At 65.1% G+C, this 22,925-nt stretch overlaps 4 protein-coding genes across 10 annotated transcripts in view; all 4 read right to left on the bottom strand.

Moving 5' to 3' along the window:
* IKZF4 (IKAROS family zinc finger 4) overlaps positions 1-6,731 on the bottom strand; it is a 29,793-nt gene extending 23,062 nt beyond the window's left edge. For 3 of the 6 annotated variants that reach the window (XM_042796368.1, XM_042796365.1, XM_042796364.1), the window contains exon 1: positions 6,553-6,620. The gene's annotated coding sequence lies outside the window, so the exon portion shown is untranslated. Of the gene's footprint in view, positions 1-6,552 lie in introns of all 6 variants that reach the window. The other 3 variants (XM_042796362.1, XM_042796361.1, XM_042796363.1) reach the window with 2 other exon arrangements.
* Positions 6,732-8,012: 1,281 nt separating this feature from the next.
* SUOX (sulfite oxidase) lies at positions 8,013-10,776 on the bottom strand. The gene is made up of 4 exons (XM_042796887.1): positions 10,766-10,776; positions 10,219-10,263; positions 10,064-10,106; positions 8,013-9,551 (listed from the first exon to the last, which is right to left on the bottom strand). Exons 1-4 carry the CDS (start codon positions 10,774-10,776, stop codon positions 8,121-8,123), a joined length of 1,530 nt encoding a protein of 509 aa, XP_042652821.1. The 3' UTR covers positions 8,013-8,120.
* On the bottom strand, positions 10,743-18,861 carry RAB5B (RAB5B, member RAS oncogene family). The gene is made up of 6 exons (XM_032992480.2): positions 18,796-18,861; positions 13,986-14,266; positions 13,400-13,551; positions 13,162-13,284; positions 12,931-13,024; positions 10,743-12,741 (listed from the first exon to the last, which is right to left on the bottom strand). The coding sequence occupies exons 2-6, from the start codon at positions 14,146-14,148 to the stop codon at positions 12,626-12,628; spliced, it is 648 nt and encodes a 215-aa protein (XP_032848371.1). The 5' UTR covers positions 14,149-14,266; positions 18,796-18,861; the 3' UTR covers positions 10,743-12,625.
* Positions 18,862-19,818: 957 nt separating this feature from the next.
* CDK2 (cyclin dependent kinase 2) lies at positions 19,819-22,578 on the bottom strand. Of its 2 annotated transcripts, none has more exons than XM_042797142.1 (7): positions 22,388-22,578; positions 22,209-22,286; positions 21,863-21,983; positions 21,599-21,754; positions 21,399-21,500; positions 20,643-20,846; positions 19,819-20,553 (listed from the first exon to the last, which is right to left on the bottom strand). In XM_042797142.1, exons 1-7 carry the CDS (start codon positions 22,501-22,503, stop codon positions 20,449-20,451), a joined length of 882 nt encoding a protein of 293 aa, XP_042653076.1. In that variant the 5' UTR covers positions 22,504-22,578; the 3' UTR covers positions 19,819-20,448. The 2 variants fall into 2 exon arrangements, with proteins under 2 accessions (XP_042653076.1, XP_042653075.1); XM_042797141.1 differs by having other exon boundaries at positions 21,599-21,769.
* Positions 22,579-22,925: the final 347 nt, after the last annotated feature.

Raw genomic sequence — 22,925 nt, forward strand, 5'->3', positions numbered from 1 at the left:
ATTTGTCAATTACACTGGCTGTTTAAAAAACAAAATGAGCCCAGTTTTAGAAACAGGAGTTTTGCTGTTTAGAGCCGGCTCTAATTGGCAGTTGATAGGGTGGGAAACGGAGTGTTTGCTGCAGAGAACAATTTAAAAAAGCGATAATTTGTGGAGATGAATCGTCTCCTCGAAAAGGAAAACCAACGTGATTTGCAGCGTGCGAGCTCACACAGGCAGCCGCAACGCTGCTCATTTTCCCCTCCGTGTGTCGCACGGCCGACGCGCCGCAGCCGGCGAGGCTTTCTAGGGGACCTCGGTGCCTCTCCCGAGCTGAAAGCAAGCGGTCGCTCCCGTCTGGCAGTGCCCCTTTTGAAAGCAGATTTTTAACAATAACTGCTTCTTGAACAAACCAAGTTGTACAAGTCTTGCTCCTGGCAAGGCACCACTCCAGATAAGTACAGATGCAGACAAGGCACATTAGGCCGGGCTTATTACCCCGCCGGATCCAACCACTTGCTTGATGTTAATTAAGAAGAAGCGCTTGCACCGTGCTCCACTTCCCCGCAGAGTTCACGCGGGGGCTCGCTGGCTGGGGGGTGGGTGGCTTTCCCCAGCTGGGCACCAGTTCCCACCCAGTCCAGCCCAGCGATGCCCAGCAGCAGGTCCCACCCCGGGGGTTCTTCCAGCCGTCCCCGTGCGGTTTGGGACAGGCCGGCGAGGCGAGGAGGAACCCAGGGCCCCGGTGCTGCGGGTCTGGAGGGGGAGATGGAGACGCCAGCCCGGGAAGCGATGGAAAAGCCAAGCAATTCAGAGTTCCCCTTCCCCACAGTGGCCTTGAACTTCACAAGGTAAAAATAATTTAGGTTGAAATCTCTCTCTCGAGCACCAGGTTACACAGGAACTGTGGTTTAAAATGCATCCTGCAGCTTTATTTTTGTTGAACTCATAATTTTGCTTTTCTGCCTTACACACGCCCACTCAGGGATCTGTCTGCTTTGCACAAAGGGCACAGCAATACGCTAATAAAAATCAATTTTATTTAGAAAGCCCTTTCTCTCCTGTACTCTGCAGAAGTCCTTGAAAATACAAAATTTAAAAAAAAAAAAAAAAAAGACCAAGCACCAACTGACTGTCTGACAGGCACGGGACGCTGCCAGCATCGTCCCCTCCCCGGGACCCACCGCACCCCAAGCTCGTGGCTGAGGCCAGGGACAAGCAGGACCCCAGCGTCCTCCCCAAACCACAGAGAGCGAGGAGTGAGAACGAGAACTTAATTCCCCTCAAACTAATCAGCTAATAATCAGCCAAATACAATTCAGCTGAGGAGCCAGCTCTGTAACTCCTACTTCCCACTCATGCGCACGGTCTCATTAATGTTAACGGGATGATGTGCAATAAAAGAGATTGATTCCTCGCTCCTTTGTATTTTAAAAGAGGACCCAGAGAAAAACATTAGGAGCATTTCAGGAGTCCTGAGCCACGTGTCAGCAGTTATTTTCCTTAATTTTGGTGGAGTGTAAGGCTTTGCAAGCAGGAATTCTAATTTTAAAAACTGCAAATTAAAAAAAAAAAAAAAAGCACTTAGCTCGCATGGACCTATCGCCCTGCAGTAACGGTGGCTCATAATTAACCTTTGGCTAGAAAATGGTTCTGCACGCCGTTTGCTCCCAGAGCCCCTTTGGTTTTGGAAAGGGCTGCGAAAAGGCTGCGCGGCCGGACTGACACAACCCCTGAGTGAAATCCCTGGGAGAAAGGGACTGCTTCCCGGGATGCGACAGGGAGCTCCCTCCCAGCACTGCTATCAGGCCCCCCCCCCCCCCCCCCCCCCCCGGTCTCCAGCAGGAAGGGCAGCCCCTCAGCAGCCCCCCAGCCCAAAGCACAGCGCTCCCCCTCTCTCCGGAGGGGGTCTGGGTCAGGCACAGCATGGCGAGGACCCGGATCGGGGACAATCCTCCACACTTTGGCCCGCCGGGCACAGAGAGCACGTCTCCGTCTCGGGACTTTCTTCCCAGCTTTCAGGTGTGATCATCAACTTGGGAATCAGAGACAGAAGCGCATTAAAATTAGAGCAGAGTGCCTTCAGCGCTCCTCGACGCTCTCCTCCCCTCTGAAATAAGGACTTTTCCCCAAGTGGCAACACTCAAGGTAAAAAAAAAAGAAAAAAAAAAAAAAAAAAGGCCTCAGAACTAGCCCAATTTTAAAAAACCTCCCTCTCAGCTTGATGCAATTTGTGAATGTCCTCTGCACTACTAACAAGAAGCTTCTGCAGAAGGCCAGGCCTGGGTGCCCCTCCTGCACTGGGAGAGGGGCCAGGTCTCTGCTTATTCCTGGGATGGCAGAAATATCCCAGAGATGGGAAAAGTCTCTTAGATCCCACCTGGCCCAGCCCACCGGCTGCTCCTATGCACCCTCCCGTGCAGGGCTCCCACCCGCTGCCTCCAGAGCTGCTTTAGCCCATGAGCCTTGAGGCTGTCAGGAAAGCCAGCCTGTTTTCTTCCCCTCTTAAATTTCTCCCTGGTCCTTATGGTTCTACCTCAGGCTCCGTGAAACGATTCCGAACATTCGGCACCAGCAGCAAAACCTCCACCTCCAGACACCAGGACGAGACACCCCAGCCCAATGACACCGAGGTACCGGCCAGATTATTTTTAAGATTACAACATCAGCCCCCGCAGAGGGTAAACGTGCAGCTCCTGCTAGACTTGCGCAGAAACCAGCCAGAAATGTCCAAACCCTTCGGCCTGACCCGTTTCTGCGCTGGTCCGGCAGCGTGGCCTGCAGGCAGGGATTGCTTCCCGAGAGGCGCCCGCTGTGCAGACACCCAGGTCCCAGCTCTCCTCAGCTTCTGCTACGCCAAACACCTCCCGGACACCAGCCTGCCTCTCTGTACCGAGGTTTGGATCCCGTCTTCCCGCTGACCTGCTGCGGGACAGCTCAGCTCGGCGCTGGCGACACCGGCCCTGCCGGCAGCAGCGAGCCCGCGGCGCCTGCAAGGGGAAAAGGCGCTCGGGGTGAACATCTTCAAGCCTCCTGTCGGGGTAAGAATTAGTAAGTGCTGTAAAGGTCCCCGCTGTTTTTTTTTCCCAACCATCGTTTCCATTAGCTGTTGCTTATTTTCCAACGTGAGGGCTTTTTTTTTTTTTTTTTTTTTTCCACCTTTGCTGCAAAAAGAAGCTCGCTGAACAAACCGGCTGCTCAAAAAACCCAGAAGTTTGTGTCACTGGAAACACTTCCGAACCCAGCGCAGGGGAAAGGCTCGCTTTCCCAGAGAACCCCCCGTCCTGCCAGCTGCCCCGATTTAAATGCCGAGGAAGCAGCTCTGCCGCGCGTGTGCCAGTGCCGGGCCCCGCTCGCCGGGAAGGCCCCAGCTCAAGCGGTTCAACAGAGGCAGGAGTGAACGGGGAGCCACCTTTCACAAAACAAAAATTAAAGCCTTGTGACATGTTTTACCTGTTAGAAAACAGTTCCCATTGTTTCCATATTTTGAAATATATTATTAAGAAAGACAGAGCGTCGTTGCTAAAACCCAGCGATGTAATGCAATGCTGCAGCTGGATGGCAGCTGAAAGCTCCTCGCTGCTGAGCTGGGCAGAGACCCTGCAACTCCTCTGACACTTCTAACCAAGGCTACACCGGCACACAGCCACGCCACTCAACGCTGGTGGGAGAGAGGCGACGGGAATATTCTTCATCTACTGCTTTAGGGACGGGCAGAAAACCTCCCTAAACCCCACTGCTGAGCCCCGACACTGGGGTTTGTCACACCACAGAGCCGACGTGGCCGCTGCATCCATCCGCAGGAGCCCGGCCTCGCAGCGGGGTCCTAAACCTCCAAGACAGGTCTGAGACCCCGGGGACAACAGGAGACCATCACCCAGCCAACACCCACGTTTCAGGTGCCTTAACTCAAGAACTGAGCAAACCCGGCTGCAATTTCCATCCTTTTTATAAATAAAACAGGGGAAGAGAGAGAGAGAAAGAGAGAGAAAACCCTCTGAGGATCCAGATCAGTGATCGAAGCGAAGTCCCGCAGCGGGCAGGTGAGACCCCAAGCGCCGTCTCCCACCAAAGCAGGGGTGTCATTTTTCACCAATATTCACCACCTGGAGAAGCTCCTCCCCGCTGGAACTGCTCCTAACACTAACACGGCAGGACACGAGCCTCGCCCGCTCATTGATATAATTTTGTTTAAAAGCCTGCTGATGGAAAAAGCACTCTAAACCAGCACAGCGTAAAATGTCAAATCCCTCATCTTAAACGCGCTCCTGAGATTCAGCGACTTCAACAAAGTTTTAATTCAAAGCAAAGCGAGGGCCGTCTTCTACCGTGTCTTTGTTCGGCATCTAAACCCGTGTTGTGCCCTCTGGGCATCACCACCATGCGAATAAATAATAACCGTGAGCCACGGCGCTGAGCCTACAAAAGATGAAAAGATGTTTCAGGAGACCGCCCTGGCAGCAAAGGGAGGGAGGAGAAGCCGCTCCTTCAGCACTTGCTCGGACAGATGGACAGACACGGACCGCAGGAAGGAGACCCTGGCATTTAGGGAGTGAAGCCGTGCTGCGCGTCCGTTATTGCTTCCAGCCCAACTTCGCTAACGACGCTCAGGCGCGTTTTAAATGGAACTGATCCACTGAGAGCCGAGAAAAATTAATCTGCTGCTGGATGCTCCGTCCTCACGCCCGTCCCGCTCCTCTGCCCTCGCGTCACCCCGCTCCGTCCCGGCTGGGAGGCCACGGCAGCCCCCACCGCCCCCCTCAGTCCCCTTGGGAGCACAAGCCGGTGCGGTGCCAACGGAGCCGGCGCTCGGGGCCCCGCAGCTCCCCCGAACACCGACCCCCTTTCCCGGAGGGCTCCAGAGCCCCCGCTGTCCCGCCGGCCCATTGAGGCCGCTCATGTTTCCTCGAGTCCTTGGAAGCAAAAGCCAAGATAAGGCCGTTGTCCCGTCGCCGCCGGCTCTGCCGCCGCAGCCGTGCCGCAGGACGCGGCTCTCCCTTCCCCACCGCCCCCCCACCCAAGCCAAGGGGCTCAGGGTGCGACCCGGCAGACGCAGACGCTCCCTGTTTTGTCCCTACCGGTACCCCGATACGCAGAGGGAAGGGATCTGCCAGCTTCTCCCTCGCCTCACGGGCACTGCCTGCGGAAGCCCCCTCCCCGTTCTCGTAACACAGACCCCCCCACACACACCCCGGAGCTCAGGCAAGCTCACAGCTGGGCTGCCAGCAGCAGCCTTGGCCCGAGAGCTTCCCCAGAGCCACCGCTGCCTCTTCCCGTGCCCCCCCCCGGGACTCTGGGTCCCCTTTTGGCACTCACTGTGGGGGCACTGGGTGCCGGGGGGGGGGGGGTGGGAACAAAGCCCCTGTTTGGGACCGACAACAGACCGCGCTCTCACTCTCTGCCAGTCAAACAGGTCAGTCGGTGGCACCGCAGCTTCTCTTCAGACAGGAACAGAGTCAGGCAGCACCTGGGACGCTTTTAGGGAACCCGTACCCCCTCTCTGTTCCGGGGGGGGGGGGGGGGGGGCTGCCAGAGCCACGCGCTGCCCAGCCCAGTGCCCCCCCCTGCGCAGGGGGAGAGCAGTGCAACCCTTCCTTACCAGGGAAGGGCTCCAGAGCTGCTGCAGGGTCGGTAACTGGGGGACAGCGGGGAGCACTGGGGGACAGCGGCTGGGCACCATGAAAACAGGGGGGGGTGAACCCCGCGGCCAAGAATCGCCGGCGCACAACCACAGAAGAAGCTCCGGCGGGTCGGGAGAACCCTGCCCCGAGCCAAGAGCTTCCCCCAAAAAGCAGCGCCCGCAGCAACCTTGTCCCCGGAGCCGGTGGCGCGGGAAAAGCACTGTGGGGAGGCTCACCCACAAACACACCCCCCCACCCCCCAAACCTGACACCCCACAGAACAGCAGCGGGGAGTGATCCCAAGCACGGACAGTCAGATCCCTGCCAGGACAGGGATGCAGAAGCAGTTCAAGTACTTTGGGGGGCGTGGGGGGGCTCCCCGCTCCCCCACTGTCGCCCATTGTTTCCCAGAAATGGCATCTTGCTGCCCGCACTGCTGGGGTGCTGAGGGGTGTCCCCCCCCCCCCCCCCACCTCGCAGGGGAGCTGAGCTGCCTCCAGCCCCCTGGTCCCGCACAGCGGCCAAGTTTCGGGGCAGCCCCCCCCGCCCACCCCCCGGGAAAGGGAGCTCGGGGAAGATTTCGGGGCGCAGCCGCGGGGGCCTCACCACCCCCCCACCCCCCCAAAACGCCTCCTTCCCCCTGCCCCGCTCACAACCGTGACACCCCCCCCCCGAAACACGACCCTGCAGGACACTGACACCCCACCCCACCCCAGAGCCCACGACCCACCCCCCCAAAACCAGCCCAGGAGAGACCCCGCGCCCCACCAGGGCAGCTCCCGCAGCCCCCCCCCACCCCGACCCCCCCGCCCCAACTGCCCCCCATTCCCCCCCGCCCCGGTCACACCCCACTCCCCCCCGACCACCCCCCCCACCGCGGCCCAACCACCCCCGCCCCCTGACAGCCCCCCCCCCCCCCCCCCCCCCCCCCCGGACAGCGACCCCCGCTCACCGGCGGGGCTCGGGGAGGGCCCCCCCGACCCGTCCCGGCCGCGGGGCGTGGGGGAGCGGCGGGGGGGGCTCAGGGGGTCGGCGGCGGCGGCGGCTCCATCGGTGGCGGCTTCACCTGAGGAGGGCCCGGGCCCCCCCCCCCCGCCCCGAGCCACTTCCGGCCCCCGCGCGCAGCCAGGCCGCGCAGCCGAGCGCCGACGCCCTCGAGTCGCCGGGAGGGGAGGGGAGGGTGGGGGGGGGGCGGGGGGCGCCATGGGCCGGCACCGGGGGGGCTCAGCCGAGCGCCGGCGCATCGAGCGGGGCTGCCCAGGGGCAGGCAGCGGAGCGCCGAGCGCGGGGCGGCGGGGAGCGCCGAGGGCATCGATGGAGCCGGGACGGTAATCGGTAACCGATAATCGATACGGCGGGGACACCCCAACCCGCCCCCCCCCCGCCCCCCAACTCGAGAGAGCACCAGGGACCGACCGTGAGCGGCGCCAAGGGAACCGGTACCGGGGAGGGGGGGCGGGGAGGCCGCGAGGCCGGGGATCCTGGGTTGGGGCGGGCGTGGGGCACACTGCGAGGGTGGTCCCGTAGCGGGGCTGGGGGGTCCTGGGGGGGTCCCCGGGGCGGGGGGGTCACGGCGTGAATCCCGGCGGTTATATAGGGTTACAGGATCCCATAGGGTCAGGAGGTCCTGTGGGGTCACAGGGCCCCATAAGGTCAGAGGGTCATATAAGGTGACAGGGCCCCATAGGGTCGGGGGGTTATATAAGGTCGCAGGGTCCCATGGGGCAAGGGGGTCCCGTGGGATCAGGGGATCCCATAGGGTCACAGGATCCTATAGGGTCAAGGGGTCATATAGGGCCACAGGGTCCCACAAAGCCCATAGGTTTACAGGGTTGTATAGGGCCAGGGGGTCCCATGGGGTCAGCGGGTTACATAAGGTCACAGGGTCCCATGGGACAAAGGGATCCCATAGGGCTGCGGGGTTATATAGAATCACAGGGCCCCATGGAGTCAGGGGGTCCCATGGGGTCAGAGGGTCATATAGGGTCACAGGGCCCCATGGGACAAAGGGATCCCATAGGGCTGCGGGGTTATATAGAATCACAGGGCCCCATGGAGTCAGGGGGTCCCATGGGGTCAGAGGGTCATATAGGGTCACAGGGCCCCATAGGTCAAGGGGTCCCATGGGAACATAGGGCCCCGTAGGGTTGGAGGGGTTTTATAGGGTCACAGGGTCCCACAGAGCCCATGGGTTTAGAGGGTTGTATAGGGTCAGGGGTCCCATGGGGTTGGGTGGTTATATAGGGTCACAGGGTCCCACGGAGCCCATGGGTTTACAGGGTTGTATAGGGTCAGGGGGTCCCAGGGTTACCTGGGGACAGGGGGGCAGCCAGGCCGGGGGGTCCCCCAGGGCCGTTCCCCCCGTCCCGCTATGCCAGCGCTGCCCCCGCCCTGCCCCAGGAAACGGCCGAGTCCATAAAACTGCGCAATCTTTATGGAGCCACTTTCACACGTCCGGGGGCCGTAAAAAGCGGCGACCTTTGAGCGGCCGCGGGCGCGCGGGGAGCGCGGCGGGGCCGCTCAGCGGGCGACGGTGACGCGGACGCGGTGCCAGGCGTTGCTGAGGACCCCGCGCAGGTTCCAGATGGGCGCCACGGTGTCGGGCTGCACGTTGTAGCTGCCGTCCACCGCCTTGCAGACGATCTCCAGCTCGGTCCCCGCCGCCACCGGCACCTCCAGCTCCCACAGCACCCAGGCCCAGGCGCGCCCCGGCACCGGCCGCTCGCCCGCCAGCCGCGCCACGCGCCAGCTCCGGCCGCCGTCCAGCGAGACGTCCACCCGCACCACCTCTCGCCCGCCCCCGCTCCAGGCGTAGCCCTTCACCGTCAGCTCCCCCTCCGGCACCGCCGCGCCGGGGCGCGGGTGGGTGATGGCCGACTGCACCGGCAGCTCCTGGATGGCAGGCGCCGTCGTGTAGTCCACCGTGTCCCAGTCCACGGAGGGGCAGAAGCCCTTGTAGTCGTTGCGCTGCCAGTGGCTGGTGCTCTCGGCCGGGCTGACGGCCACGCGCTGCACCCACTTGACGCTGCGGGCGCCCACCACGCCGGGCACCACCACGCGCAGGGGGAAGCCGTGGTCGCGGGGCAGCTCCTCGCCGTTCATCTCGTAAGCCAGCAGCACGTCGGCAGCCGGGCTGAGCGCGCGGCCGTAGGGGATGGAAGCGCCGTAGGGGACCCCCCCGACGTCGGTGTCCAGCCCCTCGAAGCAGACGTGCCACTCGCCCTCCCGCTCCTCCCCGAAGCCGGCGTGCAGCAGGACGTCGCGCAGCCGCGCGCCGCCCCACCGGGCTGTGCTGATGGCCCCGATGTCCCACGCCAGCCCCTTGACGGGGCGGACGCGGCTCATCTCGGTCCGGCGGTTGCCGGCGCACTGCAACGTGGCCGTCACCTCGTGCTTGGGGAAGCGGCTGCGCAGCTCGGACAGCGACAACGAGAGCGCCCGGCCCCCCGGCCCCTCCACCCGCAGCCGGTAGGAACCGGGGTCCACCACCGGCACCGGCAAGTGGTTGCGGGTGAAAAAGAGCTCGTTGGGCGTCAGGAAGCGCTCGGTCAGCAGCTCCGCCGGCGGCTCCGCGTTGAACGGCTTCTGGCTGTTGACACGCAGCCCGGGGTGCCGGGGGGGGTCCCCGGCGAAGGGGTCCTGGGCGGCGTCAGGGGCCGGCGGTGCCTCCTCGGGGCTCAGCTCCCCCACCTTGTACTCCCGCAGCAGCTCCAGGACGTGGGGCTGGTTGTGGACGGCGTAGAGCGCCCAGAAGGGCTCCAGGGGCCCCCCCGCCGCCAGCAGCAGCTTGTCGGCCCCCCCGGGGTGCAGCTCCACGAAGTCGGTGACGTCGAAGACCTCGGTGCCGTGGGTCACCCAGACGCGGTCGTGGGGGGAGCGGTGCCGCCCCACCTCCTCCCGCGTGTACAGGGGGTAGCGGGGGGTGGGGGTGGCCTGGGCTGCCTGGGCACCCTGGGGGACCCCGGCTTCGTTAGCGGGGGAGCGCTGCGCACCGGTGCCACCCCCCCATACCCTGCTAGGACCTTGGGGTTCCCCCCCCCCCAAACCAGCACCCCGGGGCTGTAACTCAGCCGGAGGGGTGGGATGCACGGGGCACCCGCTGCCTGCCCCCCCCCCCCCGGCAGTCTCAGCCCCCCCCTTCCAGAGAAGGACCCGGGGGTGTCCACCCGTCCCCCCCCGCAGGATCCGGGCCCCCCGGTGCCACCCCCCCCGGCCCCGCTCACCCGCCGCCGTCGCTCTCCGTAGGCCAGCACGGCCCCGAGGCCCAGCAGAGCCGCCAGCACCGGGGCCGCCCCCCGGGCCCCCCCCGCGGCCGGGCTGCCGGCGGGGAAGCGGGAGCAGGGGCGGCGTGGCAGCGGCAGCGGCGGGAGCCTGCGGGGAGAGCGGAGCTGAGCCCGGCGCGGGGCGAGCGGCGGCGGCGGGGACCCCCGGGGGGGGGGGGGGGGGGGGGGGGCTGCTCCTACCTGCGCCCGGTGACGGCTCGGAGCAGCAGCATCGCGGCGGCACCTGGGGACAGAGAGCGGCTGGGGGTCGTGGGGGGCGCACCGAGGGGGCACCCCCGCTCCTCGCCGCACCCCCACCCCACCTCCGGTGTCCCCCCCCCAGCCCCGCTGCGCACCTGCGTAACGGCTCCGGTAGCGCGATCTCCCTCCCGTCTCTGCCTCTTTAAGAGAGGGGCGAGGGGCGTGGCCTCGGCGCAGGGGGACGAGCCCACCGGCTACGCCCCCTCCCGGGCGCAGAGGGGCGCCGTGGGCGTGGCCAAGCCTGCCCAGCGGGAGGGGTCCGCCGGAGGGGGCGGGACTTAAACGGGCAACAGCAGCGGGGGGGCTTAAAGGGGCAACGGCAAATTTAAAGGGCCAGCGCTTGTCACCGGAGGCCCCCAGCCCCACGCCGTTCCCCGCGGGCAACAGGGGTCTGTCCCGTCCCGTCCCTCTCCCCGGGCGAGCGGCAGCCAACACGCGTGGGCCCACGCCCAGCTGGCGGCTCTGATAAGCGTTATCGGGGCAGGGCTGGGGCCCGGGGCAGGAGCCGGAGCCAAGAGCCGGGGACCCAAGTCACCCCCCGCCCCGATCCCTCCCTGAGCACACAGAGCATTTTATTTATTTTTTTTTTCCCTTCCTTTTTTTTTTTTTTTTTTTTTTGTTGTTTGGTTCGGTTTTACTTACATTAAATACATCGGTAAATCAGCGGTTGAGTTCTGTTACCATGATTGTTATTTAAATGTAATGGAGGAGCTTTTTCAAAGCAAAAAAAAAAAAAAAAAGTATCAGAGAAGAAGCAGAAGAATAAGAAAAAAAAAAAAAAAAAAAGGAGAAAAGGAGTGAGAAAAGTTGCAGTGTCCCCATTTGGTCCAGGGTGGGGGGGCAATGGGGTGCCCAGCCCTGCCAGCCCCAACCCCCAGTTAAATACAAGTCACGGATTTGGGGGGCTCCACCAGCACGAGAAGACCCAACCGTGGCTCCCGCTGCAGCACCGACACCACCCGGGGGGAGCAAGACCGTCCCGGGGGGGGCTGCCCCACGCGGGGAGGGGGTTCATCCCCTCCCAGGCTCTGCCCCCGCAGCGGGGGGCTTCATACGAGACAGGTCCCTCCGCCCCATAGCAGTGGGGGGGGGGGGGGTCCCACGCTGACCCCCAAGTCCTGGGGGCTCCCCAGAGCCCCCCTACCCTGCAAGAGGACCCCCCCGGGGCGGCGGGGGGCGGGGGGGGGGCACACCCAGGAAGCCCAGTCCAGGCACTGGGAGCGACAGGATCGGGCCCCGGCTGCAGCGCTGCCCTCTGCAGATGCGCCGTTGCTTCGGGGTGTCCCATATCGGGGTGTCCCATATCGGGGTGTCCCCCTTGTGCTGCGGCATCCTGGCCAGAGGCATCTGCGTGTGTCCCCCCCGTGAGGAGGGGGGGTGTCTGTGGGGGACCCTTCCCCAGCTGCTGGCACCCAGTGACATCCCGACTCTCCCAGCTGAGGGTTTCTCCAGCCCCAAAAGCTCCTTGGGGGAAGCGGAAGCAAAACTAAACCAGCACGGTGCCTCCATTCCCCCCACACACCCCCCGCCACCCCCAGGGGGGCTCGGGCCCAACAGGACTGAAAGGAAAAAAAACCCAAACAAACAACAACAACAACAAACAAAACAAAAGGAAAAAAAAAAAAACCAACCAAAAAAAAAAAAAAAACAACCAAGGTGCATCTTAATGGGACATTTTCACGACTAAAGTGCAAACCAGAGAGCCCTCGCCCGCCACTGGCCCGGGGAGGAACCGCAGAGCAAGAGGAGAAATCGGGGGGGGGGTCGCAGCCGTAACGATGGGCGCAGGGTCACCCGTGGCAGCTCCACGGCAAGCGGGGTCTGGCGGTCACCCCGCTCCCCCCTACAAAAAGCCCCCAGGCACTTCCGATCCTCCAGCAAAAAAGGCCACCTAGGAAGAAATTAAAGGACACTGCAGCCTTCCTCCCCCCCGACAGCCAAACAGAAGAAACAGGAGGGGGGGAAAAAAAAAAAAAAAAAAAAAAAATTGAAAAGAAATCCATGACAGACCCCCTCAGAAAAATCCCGTTTTCCGGAGGTCTCTGGTTCCAGCTGGTTCGCCACAACGTGAACCCCCGGGGCTGATGCTGCCGCCTCCTCGGGCCTCTCCCCACCCCAGCTTGACGGGGAGCGGGGAAGGAGAGATGGTAATGGGAGCCCGGATTTACCAAAGCAGAGAGGGAGGTGGGAGAGGGAGGAAGATGGAGGGAGAAATCAGAATATTAGGTCGCTATTTGCACCTATAATACAAAGTGAAGAAGAGTTTGTTTTCTTGGAAGTTAAGTCCCCGGCTGATCTAGTTCCACTGCCATCGGGATGGTGGTGACGGGTGTCTGGTGGTGGTTTTGAAGCATTAAAAAGTGCAGTTAGAGGGAGCTCTCGGGAGGGTTTTGGTTCAGACGGGTTTCTCGGTGTGCCGTTATGGAGGTGAGGTGTGCTGGACGGGGATGGAGGTTATACCTTAGCTCTTCCTCTCGCGCGGGCGCCGGCCGAGGCCGCCCTTTAGTTGCTACAGCACTGGCTCTTGTTCTGCTGGCTCTGCTCGTGCAGGTCCACGCCTCGGCTCCGGCCCGCTGCGCCGCTCGTGCTCTGGGGCTCGCTCTTTGGCAGCTTCTTGGCTGGAGGGGGAGTGAGAAGAGGGGCAAGACGCTGAGCCCCCATCCTGGCCAAGCGCTTCCCCTCTCCGCGCCCCCTCCCTCCTCGAGCTGCTCTCCCACCGAGCAGCGGCCACCGCAGCCCGGGGCTCACCGGGGGCGGGGGGGGAAGCTGCACCCCAGCAGACACAACCCGCCCCCCCAGAGCCTCACCGATGGCCAAGAAGAGGTCGTTGACATTCATCGCTGTCTTGGCCGACGTTTCCATGAACAATAGGCTGTTGTCATCTGCGTAAGCCTGCGCCTCCTGCAAGAGACGCCGGGTGAGGGTCCGGCAGCTGAAGCCCCGGCACATCGCCCGCGGTGGCACTGGGTGGGGGCCGGGGCTGGGCAGGGGGTGGGGGGGGTCACAGCAGCCCAGCAGAACCTCGTGCCCACACTTACTTCATATTCCACCATGCGTTTGCTGGCCAGGTCGGCCTTGTTGCCCGCGAGGGCGATCACGATGCTGGGGCTGGCTTGTCTCTGCAGCTCCTTCACCCATGTCTTCGCCCGCGCAAACGTTTCCTAGGAGCAGAGGTGGGAACTCGAGGGCGGCCCTGCTGCGAGGCGGGCGTCTTACAGGGACCCCCCCCCCCCCCCGCCACCATGAGCACCCCCGGGGCCGCAGCGGTGACCGTACCTGGTTGGTGATATCGTAAACCACGATGGCGGCTTGTGCCCCCCGGTAATACATGGGGGCCAGGCTGTGGTATCTCTCCTGGCCGGCCGTGTCCCAGATCTCAAACTTTACCGTTGTGTCATCCAGGCAGACGGACTGTGTAAGGAACGCCGCTGTCGGGAGGAAAGACGACATTCGCATCGCCGTCGGCCACCCCCCTGCTGCGGGCAGGTACCCAACGGGCAGCAGGGAATCCCCCCCGCACCCCCAGGAGGGACGCAGAGCTGTGGGGCACCCCAGCCCCAGGACCAGCTGGGTGGAGGAGCCTGTTAGTCACATCCAGCCCAGCTTGCTGAGAAAAAAAAAATAAACCCTAGCTGCTCCAGGCGATCGGCGGATCGGTGACGCCTCCCGCGCTCGCCGAGGCATCACCATGGGATGAGGAGCGGGGACTGCGGCCAGAGCCCGGCTCGCACACGGAGCACCAGCTGCTGAGAGCTTGTGTGCCCAGTCCACATGCTGGGGCCGCAGGGCAAGGGCTGGGGGGTTGTATTTAATGGGAAACCAAACCGGGGCGAGGGGCTGCGGGCGCCCCTCGCCGACTCACCGCCGATGGTGCTCTCCTGGTACTCGTGGAACTGGCCCTTGACGAAGCGCAGCACCAGGCTGGATTTCCCCACTGCCGACTCGCCCAGCAGCACCAGCTTGAACTGACAGATCTTACTGGCTTGGGACTGCCCGTTCGGCCTGGCGGCTCCTCGGCTGGTCATGGCCTGGGTGCTGCTGACGCCGTGCGCCCTGCTAACCGGAGAGCCGGGAAGGCACCGAGGCGTCGGCGTGGGGCAGGGGCTGCGGGCAGGGTGCTGGCCTTCGGTCCGCTCGGCTGTCCTGGAAGGAGGAGAGAGCCCGTCGGTGTGCTGAGCACACACACCACAACGTCCCTGTGTCCCCCCTGGGACCACGGCACATCTGCGGAGACGGGCTCTGCCGAGCCTTAGCGAGACAAAACTCTTCTTGCCTCAAGCTAGAAGACCCCAAGCTGGTGCTGGGGACTTCCCCGGGGTCTCTCCCCAGGCGCCCCGCAGCAGCACGAGGCGCAGACCCGCCGGCCACGGCTCCGCTCCCCCAGCCTGTATTCCGGAGGGATTTCACGGAGCAGCAAATTGGTCGGTAGGAGCTAATCCTCGTGCCAGGCGGGATCCTCGCCGCGGCCGAGGCGGCTGGGAGTGAGTCAGCAGTCCTCCCGGCGAGCAGCCCCCAGGGCCAGGACACACCGCGACACCCGGAGGAGCCGAGGAAGCGGGGAAGGGGCGGCAGGAGCGCGGCCCCAGGCCTGCGCTGCTCTTGTTTATGCGGATGCCACAACAGCTCCGGCTGCCTCCCCGCCAGCCGGCCGGGAGGAGGGGTTGGAAACAAAACTCCCCAGCTCTGCCTTAAAGTTCCTCTGCCCTGGTTTGGTTTGGGTCTTTTTTTATTGTGGCTTTTTTTTTTTTTTTTTAATCCCTGTTTTCACTTTGCTTTCCACACTGGAGATGAGCAGCAGGCGTCTGCTTGGGCTGGGGGGTGCCTGCATCTCCCCACCCCCAGGAAAAAGGCTCAGGTCCCTGCTGGGGGGGGGGGCTGCCCGCTCCAATCCCGGCGGCAGCGGGATCAAGCACAGCGCCCAGAACGATGCAGCTCCTCGAACCCCCTCGGGGTGGGCGCTGGGAGGGGGCACTCAGATAAGAGACCAAACCCGAGGGTCACTGGGCAGCTGGAGTTTCGACTTCTGCGGTTCACACGCCCGGAGAAAGTGGGAGAAAGCGGGATTTGTGTTTTCCTTCAGCAGCTAATCTCACCCTCCCTTGTTAACGCGCCAGTCCCAAGGTTGCGGAGCCGCAGCAGAGATTTATCTGCGCTGGTGGGGCCAGGCGGGCAACGGGACGAGGATGGCAGAGACCAGAACCAACGAGTGGAAAGTTGTTTGTTGCCAGTTCCCCTTCCCCATCTGTCTGAAGACGTAAGCAAGGCTCAGGCCAGACAAGCCCAGCAGGAAACGCTCACTAACCACAGCACTCGTGTGGCACGGACCCCAGCCCAGCCAGCCTGGACTCCTCCGGGGATGGGGGATCACTCTTGCCCCCCACCGAGGCATTGCACAGCCCGGGGAACACAAATTCATCAGCACGGTGCTCTCCCGGGCACAGGGATGGTGCTTCCCTCCTCCAGCACCACATGGAAGGGGAACAGCCACAGCCTCAGCAGCTTGGCATGACGCACCGGGAAGCGGCCGGTGCAGCCCCGGCTGCCAGACTCCTGCCAATTCTCTTTGTTTTGATCCAGAAAGGCATCGGGGAGCTCTCACAGGATGAGGCCAGGCATGGATGAAGTTCAGGATTGCTCCAGCCAAGCGTTACTGTCACAAGCTTAGAGGCAGGGCTGAAGATTTTACAAGTATTTTAACTGTTCTGAGCAGAAACCCCCATCCTGGCAGCGACGCAGCCCACGGTGCAGCTGGGGCAGAGCAGGACCTGCTCCGCAGCAGCGCGGGGACACGATGATCATTTCAGCTCCCTCAAACCCCGCAGCACAAGGTGAAGCCTCCCCACATCTCACCGGGCTCGGTGCTCCCCGCCTGCCCATGCCGGGGGGCTGCAGAGGGACCCTCTCACCGTCGGCAGCTCAGCTCAGCCCTCCGCTCCCCCTGCCAGCTCGGCCAGCTCCTTCCCCTGCAAATATCACCAAGCTCCGAAGCAATCGCTGCTGGAATCTGCTCCGGGAGCAGACCCACCTCACCCTCTCCCGCTCTGCTCTCCCTCTACTCCTCCAGCTCAGCCCGGCGCTGCCGGGGCCGGTCCCTGCCACAGCACAGGCGCGACGGCCGTGGTCCCAAGCCGGCCCCAGCAAACCCTGGCTCCCTCCTTCCTCGCAGCCACTGCCCTGCCAAAAGCTGCTCTCGTCACCCCGCTGCGCTGAGCCCCAGGGCTATTCTGGCAGCAGCCGGGGCTCCTCACGGGTCCAGAGAGACCCAGCCCCGCAACAAGAGGCGGCAGCTCAACGCCGTGGGGACTCGGCACCACAGCGCTGTTAGACCTTCACCACCCGCTCGTCGGGGATTTACGACGCCACGTTGCCTCGAGCACCCAGAAGAGATTCTGTGCTTGTTTGTAAGGGAGGAGCTGCCAGGCCCCCGCAGCCATGGGGCTCCAGTGTGGAGCAGGACAGTCCCAGCACAGGGACTTCAGCGGGTGCCCAGCCTCACGCTGCACCTCTCCACCAGCAGCCGCTTGGCGCAAACCCCCACGTCCCCTTTTCTGGGACTTCTTTGTGGCCTGTGGATCCTGGCTGTCTGCGGACCCCCAGCCCCCGGTGTCGCATGGGTCTCCTCCTCGGGACAGCGAGATGGGAGCTGCCCCCTCAGCCCCGCTCTGGACAAAGCCATCAGCTGCTGGGAGCACTCTGGGGGTTGTTGGAGAAGCGGCTCCATCCTTGTCCCCCCCTTGCTCAGCAGGACACCAAGGCACCACCCGGGCACGGTCGGCCCTGGAAGGAGCCGCTCCAGGACATGCACGCTGGAAGCACAGGGGCCGTGAAATCCCACCTGCACCAGGGACCACAGAGGATGAAATCACCCAAATCCAGCTTCCCTCGGACAAACCTGAGCTTCAGGAGATCCGGAGAAGCCCACGACAACCGGATATTCCCACTAAAACACCACGGCGCCAGGTGAAAGTTGACTATACGCCGATCTATAGAAGTCTGCAGCTATTTCTGGCTCGCGTTCGTGTCACCAGCAATTACTGTCAGCTGCTGGCTGAGTGAGATTTACGGCACGGCACAGCGAGCACCCACAACCACGAGCAGGGCTGAACCTGCCGGGATGAACCTACTCCTGCTCTGCTGCGGCGGCAGAGCCTCTCCCCGGCTGAGGGCTGCAACCGGTGCCTGACGAGGCCCAGGGAGTCTGAGGCCACCTGGCGCCATCTCCCCCAAATCACCCTTCCCAAACGGGACCCCAAATGCTCCCGCAGCCCCCTGGGACGTGGCGTTTGGCGGCAGCATCTCACCCGCCCGCCTGCGCTGCGCCGGCTGAACCAGGAGCCGGGGGCATCCTTCGCAGGGGAGGGTTGCAACAGCCCGTCTGGGCTAACTGCTTTCCTGTTGCCAGCGCTACTTTTCCTATGTCCCAATCGCACTCGAGCAATCACCCAGAGGCGCGCGGGGGTTCGGCCTGCCGCCGATTTGCCCATCCAGTGCCGGGGGGTCTCCCGGTTATGGGGGGGGGGTTCCCGGTTCCTTTGCAGCACAGACAGGCAGCTCGTGCAGGGGGAGCTCCGGCTCGCCAAGCAAAGCGGAGCTGGTCCGCGCCAACAAGCATCCTACAAACTCATCCCATGGCTCTCGCTGCTCGGCGTCCTCCCTTCGTGAAGCAGTGAGATCTCGCGGCTCAGCCGTCTCAGGGACGTGGTGGTGCCGGTGAGCTGCTGTGGAGGACGGGTGGAGAGCCAGCTCTCCCCAGGCCGCGCGGGACGCCAAGCCTGCCGGTTACCGCAGCCGTGCGCCGGCCGGCTCGCAGCCCTGGCTGAGGGACGGGCACCGTCCCCCCCCCCACACTTCACCCTCTCGCTCAAGGCCACCCCGGCCAAGTTGGCCCCCCCACCCCAGAGGGACCCAGGCCCCGCTCCCCGCAGGTGCCCGGCACAAACAGCCGGCTCTGCGCCGAATCCGGGGACCCGGCACCTGCAGCTGGAGCGGGGGGACGGTGGCTGATGCTGCCGCAAGAGATTGGGACGGGGGGGGGGGGCCCTTTTTGAGAATGGGGAGCCCTTTTGCGGGGGGGAGGGCCCTCTTTGGGGAGATGGGGAGCCCTTCTGGGAAGGGGGGAGCCGTTTTTGGGGGAGTCGGTTTTGGGGAAGGGGGAGCCCTTTTGCGGGGGGGAGGGCCCTCTCTGAGGAGATGAGGAGCCCTTCTGGTAAGGGGGGAGCCGTTTTTGGGGGAGTCGGTTTTGGGGAAGGGGGAGACCTTCTGGGGTGGGGGGAGCCGCTGTTGAGTGAAAGGGAACCGTTTTGGGGGAGGGGGAGCCCTTTTTGGGGAAGGGGAGCCCTCTTTGGGGGAGGAGGGAGCCCTTTTTGGGGGGAGGAGGAGCCATTTTGGGGTAAGGGGAGCTCGTTTTGGGGAGGGGGAGCGGCGGCTCGGCGCGGAGGTCCCGACCCGGGCAGAGGCGCGACCCGCCCGGAGCCGCGGGAGAGGGGCAGCCCCGGGGGGAGGGGTGGGGACACACCGGGGCCTCTCCCGGAGCCCCGCGGGCCCGCACCGGGGAACGGCAGCACGAGCCGCAGCCCCGGGGGCGCTTCGGGCGCCGAGACCCCCGAGACCGGCCCGCGCCTCCCCCCCGCCCCCCGCACGGTGACCGACCCCCCCCCCCCCCGCCCCGGTACCTCGGCGCCCGTCGCGGCCCCCGAGCGCACAAACAGCGGCTCAACCAAACCCTCCTGGCGCGGGGCGTGGCGAAGAGGTGGCTCCGCCAATCGGCGACGAGCAGCTGGGCGGCGGGCACGCCTCTTCCTCTCGGTTGGGCCAATGGAAGAAGGAGGGGAGAGCGTCACCGCACCGCCCCGCGGAGGGAAACCAATTGGTGGCGGCGAGAGGGCGGATGGGCAGCAGTCCGGCCAATCGGGACGAGGAGAGAGGGCAGCCAATGGTCGAGGGGAACGTCACGGGAGAGGCGGGGCTCGCAGTGAATGACGGGGAGCAAGGCCAACGGGAGGGGACACTGCGCGAGGGGGCGGCACCAGCCGCAAATAAGGTGACCCGAGGGGGTGGTGCCCCGCAGCCGTACGGACCAATCGGAACGCGGGAAGCCGCCGCGCCGCCCAACCACAGGGCAGAGTGGGCCCGATCCAGCCAACCCGAAGCCAGCGGCTCGGTGAGTGACGCGAGCACAGGGCGGTGCCTCGCGGCCAATCACAGGAGGCGCTCCCCATGATTGACAGCCCGCTGGGTCGCTGGGAGCCGCGACCTCCAACCCCTCCGCTCGTCCGAGCGCAGTAGCGCCCCCGCGCGGGGGGGCGGAGCCCGACCCGGCCAATAGCGGCGCTCCAGAGCGCAGGTGGGCGTGGCCAGGCGAAGGGCGCGGCGGCAGGAGGCGTGGCTTTGACGGTGGTGGGCGGGGCCAAGGTCCCGGGAGGGACAGAGCGGCTCCACCGGGCGGGGCGGGGGGGCCCATATAGAGCAGTGGTGGCACCTATAGGGGCTGTAGGGTGCCAGAGCCCCGGGGGGGGCCGGGCAGCCCCTGGCACAGGGTGGGGGGGCCCCGGGCACGCTTTAGAATGGGGTGGAGGGGACCGATGGGAGAGGCCCCGGGGGGTGATGGGGACACACAGGCTGACCGTGACACGTTGTTGTCGTTGTTCCCCCCCCCCCCCCCCCCCCCCCAACCCGCGCAGGCGCCACACACGGAATTTGACATTTGGTACGAAATTGCAGAAGTTACAAAAATCAGCGAGTCAACTGCAGGGAGGGGGGGCCAGTGGGGACCAAACGAGGCAATTGGGGGGGGGGGGCAGGGGGTCTTCAGGGGGACACACTCAGCTGAGGAGCCCCCATCACACACCCCCCCCCGGGGCAAAGCTGCCTTCCAGGGGAGGTACGGCCCCCCCCCAGGCAGTGCTGTCCCAGTCCTGTGCTGAGGAGGAGGATGGGGGGTATGAAGGTGCTCACTACCCCCCCCCCCCCCAGGCTGGTTCCAGGGTGCCCCCAGGGGGGCTGTAAGTGCCAAAAGTCCAGGCAAGTTGGGGGGGGAGGGGGCGCCTCTTGCTGTGTTGGGGAGCAGAGCAGGATGCAGGACAGGGACCTGTCCTGAGGGGGGGGGCCAGCTCCGCTCCGAGGGGGCCCCAGCAGCCCCGGGGTGGGGGGGCCCAGAGCCACTGTGTCCCCAGGGACAGACATCACCTCTTGCAGCATGGAGACGGGGGCTCCTTTCCGGGGGGGGGGGGGCACAGGAGGCAGAGCACCCCCCCCTCCCGGACCCGCATGGGGCTGCAGCCGATCCCCTGTCCTGTGAGCGTAGGCGGGGGCGGGGGGGGGGGGGGTCACAGCCGCAAATGGGGGACAGCCCTGGTGACATCGCGGAAGAAGGGGTGACCCAGTGCCGCCTTGGCCGAGATCCGCTTGTTGGGGTCATAATGCAGCATTTGCTGGGGGAGGAGAGAGGGGGGGTGTGTGTCAGTGAGGGGGGTGGGGGGTACCCCCATTGCCCCCCACCCTGCGACCCCCCCCTGCTCACTGCCAGAAGCTTCCGTCCCTCCTCATCCAAGGGCGGCACCACTTTGCCGAAATCCTGCCGGGCCCACTTGGGGAAGCTGGGCTTGTAGTCAGGCATGGCGGTGACGCCGGGCCAGGCCGCCTCGTCTGGCGTCCCCAGCGTGCGGAAGATGCGGAAGAGCTGGTCGATCTCCGAGTCCCCGGGGAAAAGAGCACGCCGGGTGATCTGGGTATGAAGTTGGGGGGGGGGGGGGGGGGAAAGGACCCCCTCCCAGGGTGAGCCACACACCCCCAGTGTGCCCCATGATGGGGAAAAGGGGAGGGGGGTCCTGCCCCTTTCCACACCAAAGCTTTGGCAGACAGAGTTGTGTGTGTCCCCCCCCCCGGAGCGGGGAGACACGCAGCCCCCCCACCCCGTGAGCTTCACGCCAGCCCCTCGTGACCGTCCCCGCGGCGGGAGCGGGTCCCGGTTTCCCCGGGGCGCTGCGGCCGGCCGCGTGACGCGGACCCCAGGGAGCAGGGGCGGAGGGGGGGGTGTTTCACATGACACCCAGCCAGCGCAAGGCCCCCCCCCCCCCAAACCACAGCACCCACAAAGCCCCTTTATTCCCCGGGTGCTGCGGCGCGTGTCAGCCCTGCGCCCCGGGGAACTGCGGCGTCACCCGGACGGGACCGACAGAACCCGCCCGGAGATCTGCGCACACCCCGATGCGTGGGGACCTCGATGTCACCCCGGGGGGGGGGGGACGGGGACACCGGGCACCCCCTTGTCACCCACCATCTCCGCGAAGATGCACCCCAAGCTCCAGATGTCGACGGCGGTCGAGTAGTACTTGCAGCCCAGCAGGATCTCAGGGGCTCGGTACCAGAGGGTCACCACCTGCCACGGCGGGGGACACGCACCCATGATGAGCACCGTGTCCCCCGCAAAACACCCCCAGCAACACGCTCCCCCTCCACACCCACCCACCCACCCACCTCGTGGGTGTAGGTGCGCACGGGCACCCCGAAGGCGCGAGCCAGGCCGAAATCGGCCAGTTTGATGGCGCCGTCGGCATTGATGAGCAGGTTCTGGGGCTTGAGGTCGCGGTGCAGGACGCGGTGCGCGTGGCAGAAGGCCAGGCCCTGCAGCAGCTGGAACAGGTAGCTCTGGGATGGGGACGACGGGACGGACACGACACACACACACACTGAGTGGGGATGTGACCCCCACCACCACCCCCCCACACCCCCCCCACACACCTTGATGAGGGGCAGGGCGATGCCACTGATGGAGGACGAGTCCATGAACTTCTTCAGGTCCTGGTGCAGGAACTCGAACACCAGGTAGAGCTTGTTCTCCGTGTGGATCACGTCCAGCAGCCTGGGGGGGGGGGATGAACCGCCTGGGTCAGTCTGTGGGGCACCCCCCACGGGCACCACCCCTCCGCCTTGGCTGTGGGACGGCTCCCAACAGCGCCCCCCCCCCCCCGCCCCGACCCCAACCAAGCCACCGCCGCGGCTGTGGGGGTCTGCAGAGCCCCCCCCCCCCACACACACACACAAACCTCCCTCCCATCACTCGTGGGGTGCCCCCCCCCCCACTCACTTGACGATGTTGGGGTGGTTGAGCTCCTTGAGCAGGGAGATCTCCCGGATCGCCGTGCTGGGGACGCCCTCGGTCTCCCTGCGGGGACAGGGGGTGAGCCCCGGGCCCCGCCGCCCCCCCCCGCTCCTCGGGGACCCCCCCCCCGGGTCCCAGGGATCCCCTCCCCGCACCCCACTCACGTGTCCAGGCGGATTTTCTTGAGTGCCACCACCTCGCCCGTGACCTTGTTCCGGGCCTTGTACACGACGCCGTAGGTGCCCTCCCCGATCTTCTCCACCTTCTGGAAGTTCTCCATGGGGGGGTCGGGGGGGGATCGGGGGGGGGGGGCCCGGAGGGGGCACGGAATGGGGGGGGCGGTGGGGGGGGGGTGGCACCCCGGGAGGGGAGGAGGGGGATAGGGTGTCCGGGGCGATCCCCGGGGGGGAAGGGGGGGTGTTCCCAGGGGGGGTGTCCCGGGGCGGGGGGGGGGCGGTCCCCGGGGGTCCCTGGGGGGGGGATCCCGGGCGCGCGTGGAACGATCGCAGCCGCCGTTTCCCCCCCGCGCCCAACAATGTTCCGGCGGCCCCGCCCGCACCGCTTCCCGCCTTCCGCTGGCCCCGCCCCCCGCGCCGCCCTATTGGCCAGGCTGGTTGCGACGCGGGCGGGCGGCGCGGGAGATCCCTTAAAGCGACAGGCGTGGGAGGCGGGCACCCGCGCGGGGGGGGGGGGGGGGGGGGG

The sequence above is a fragment of the Tyto alba genome, unplaced genomic scaffold, assembly GCF_018691265.1.
Source record: "Tyto alba isolate M040663 unplaced genomic scaffold, T.alba_DEE_v4.0 Super-Scaffold_23, whole genome shotgun sequence".
Classification (NCBI taxonomy): domain Eukaryota; kingdom Metazoa; phylum Chordata; class Aves; order Strigiformes; family Tytonidae; genus Tyto; species Tyto alba.

Coding starts and splice junctions, on each gene's coding strand:
- CDK2 (XM_042797141.1), bottom strand. CDS start 22,503: ATGGAGAACTTCCAGAAGGTGGAGAAGATCGGGGAGGGCACCTACGGC. Junction 21,984..22,208: donor AACCACCCCAACATCGTCAA/GTGAGTGGGGGG, acceptor CCCCCCCCCCAG/GCTGCTGGACGTGATCCACA. Junction 21,501..21,598: donor TGCGCACCTACACCCACGAG/GTGGGTGGGTGG, acceptor CCGCCGTGGCAG/GTGGTGACCCTCTGGTACCG.
- RAB5B (XM_032992480.2), bottom strand. CDS start 14,148: ATGACCAGCCGAGGAGCCGCCAGGCCGAACGGGCAGTCCCAAGCCAGT. Junction 13,285..13,399: donor TTTACGATATCACCAACCAG/GTACGGTCACCG, acceptor CTCTGCTCCTAG/GAAACGTTTGCGCGGGCGAA. Junction 13,025..13,161: donor AACGCATGGTGGAATATGAA/GTAAGTGTGGGC, acceptor CGTCTCTTGCAG/GAGGCGCAGGCTTACGCAGA.
- SUOX (XM_042796887.1), bottom strand. Junction 10,107..10,218: donor CTACCGGAGCCGTTACGCAG/GTGCGCAGCGGG, acceptor CTCTGTCCCCAG/GTGCCGCCGCGATGCTGCTG. Junction 9,552..10,063: donor CGAGCCGTCACCGGGCGCAG/GTAGGAGCAGCC, acceptor GGGGTCCCCCAG/GGTGCCCAGGCAGCCCAGGC.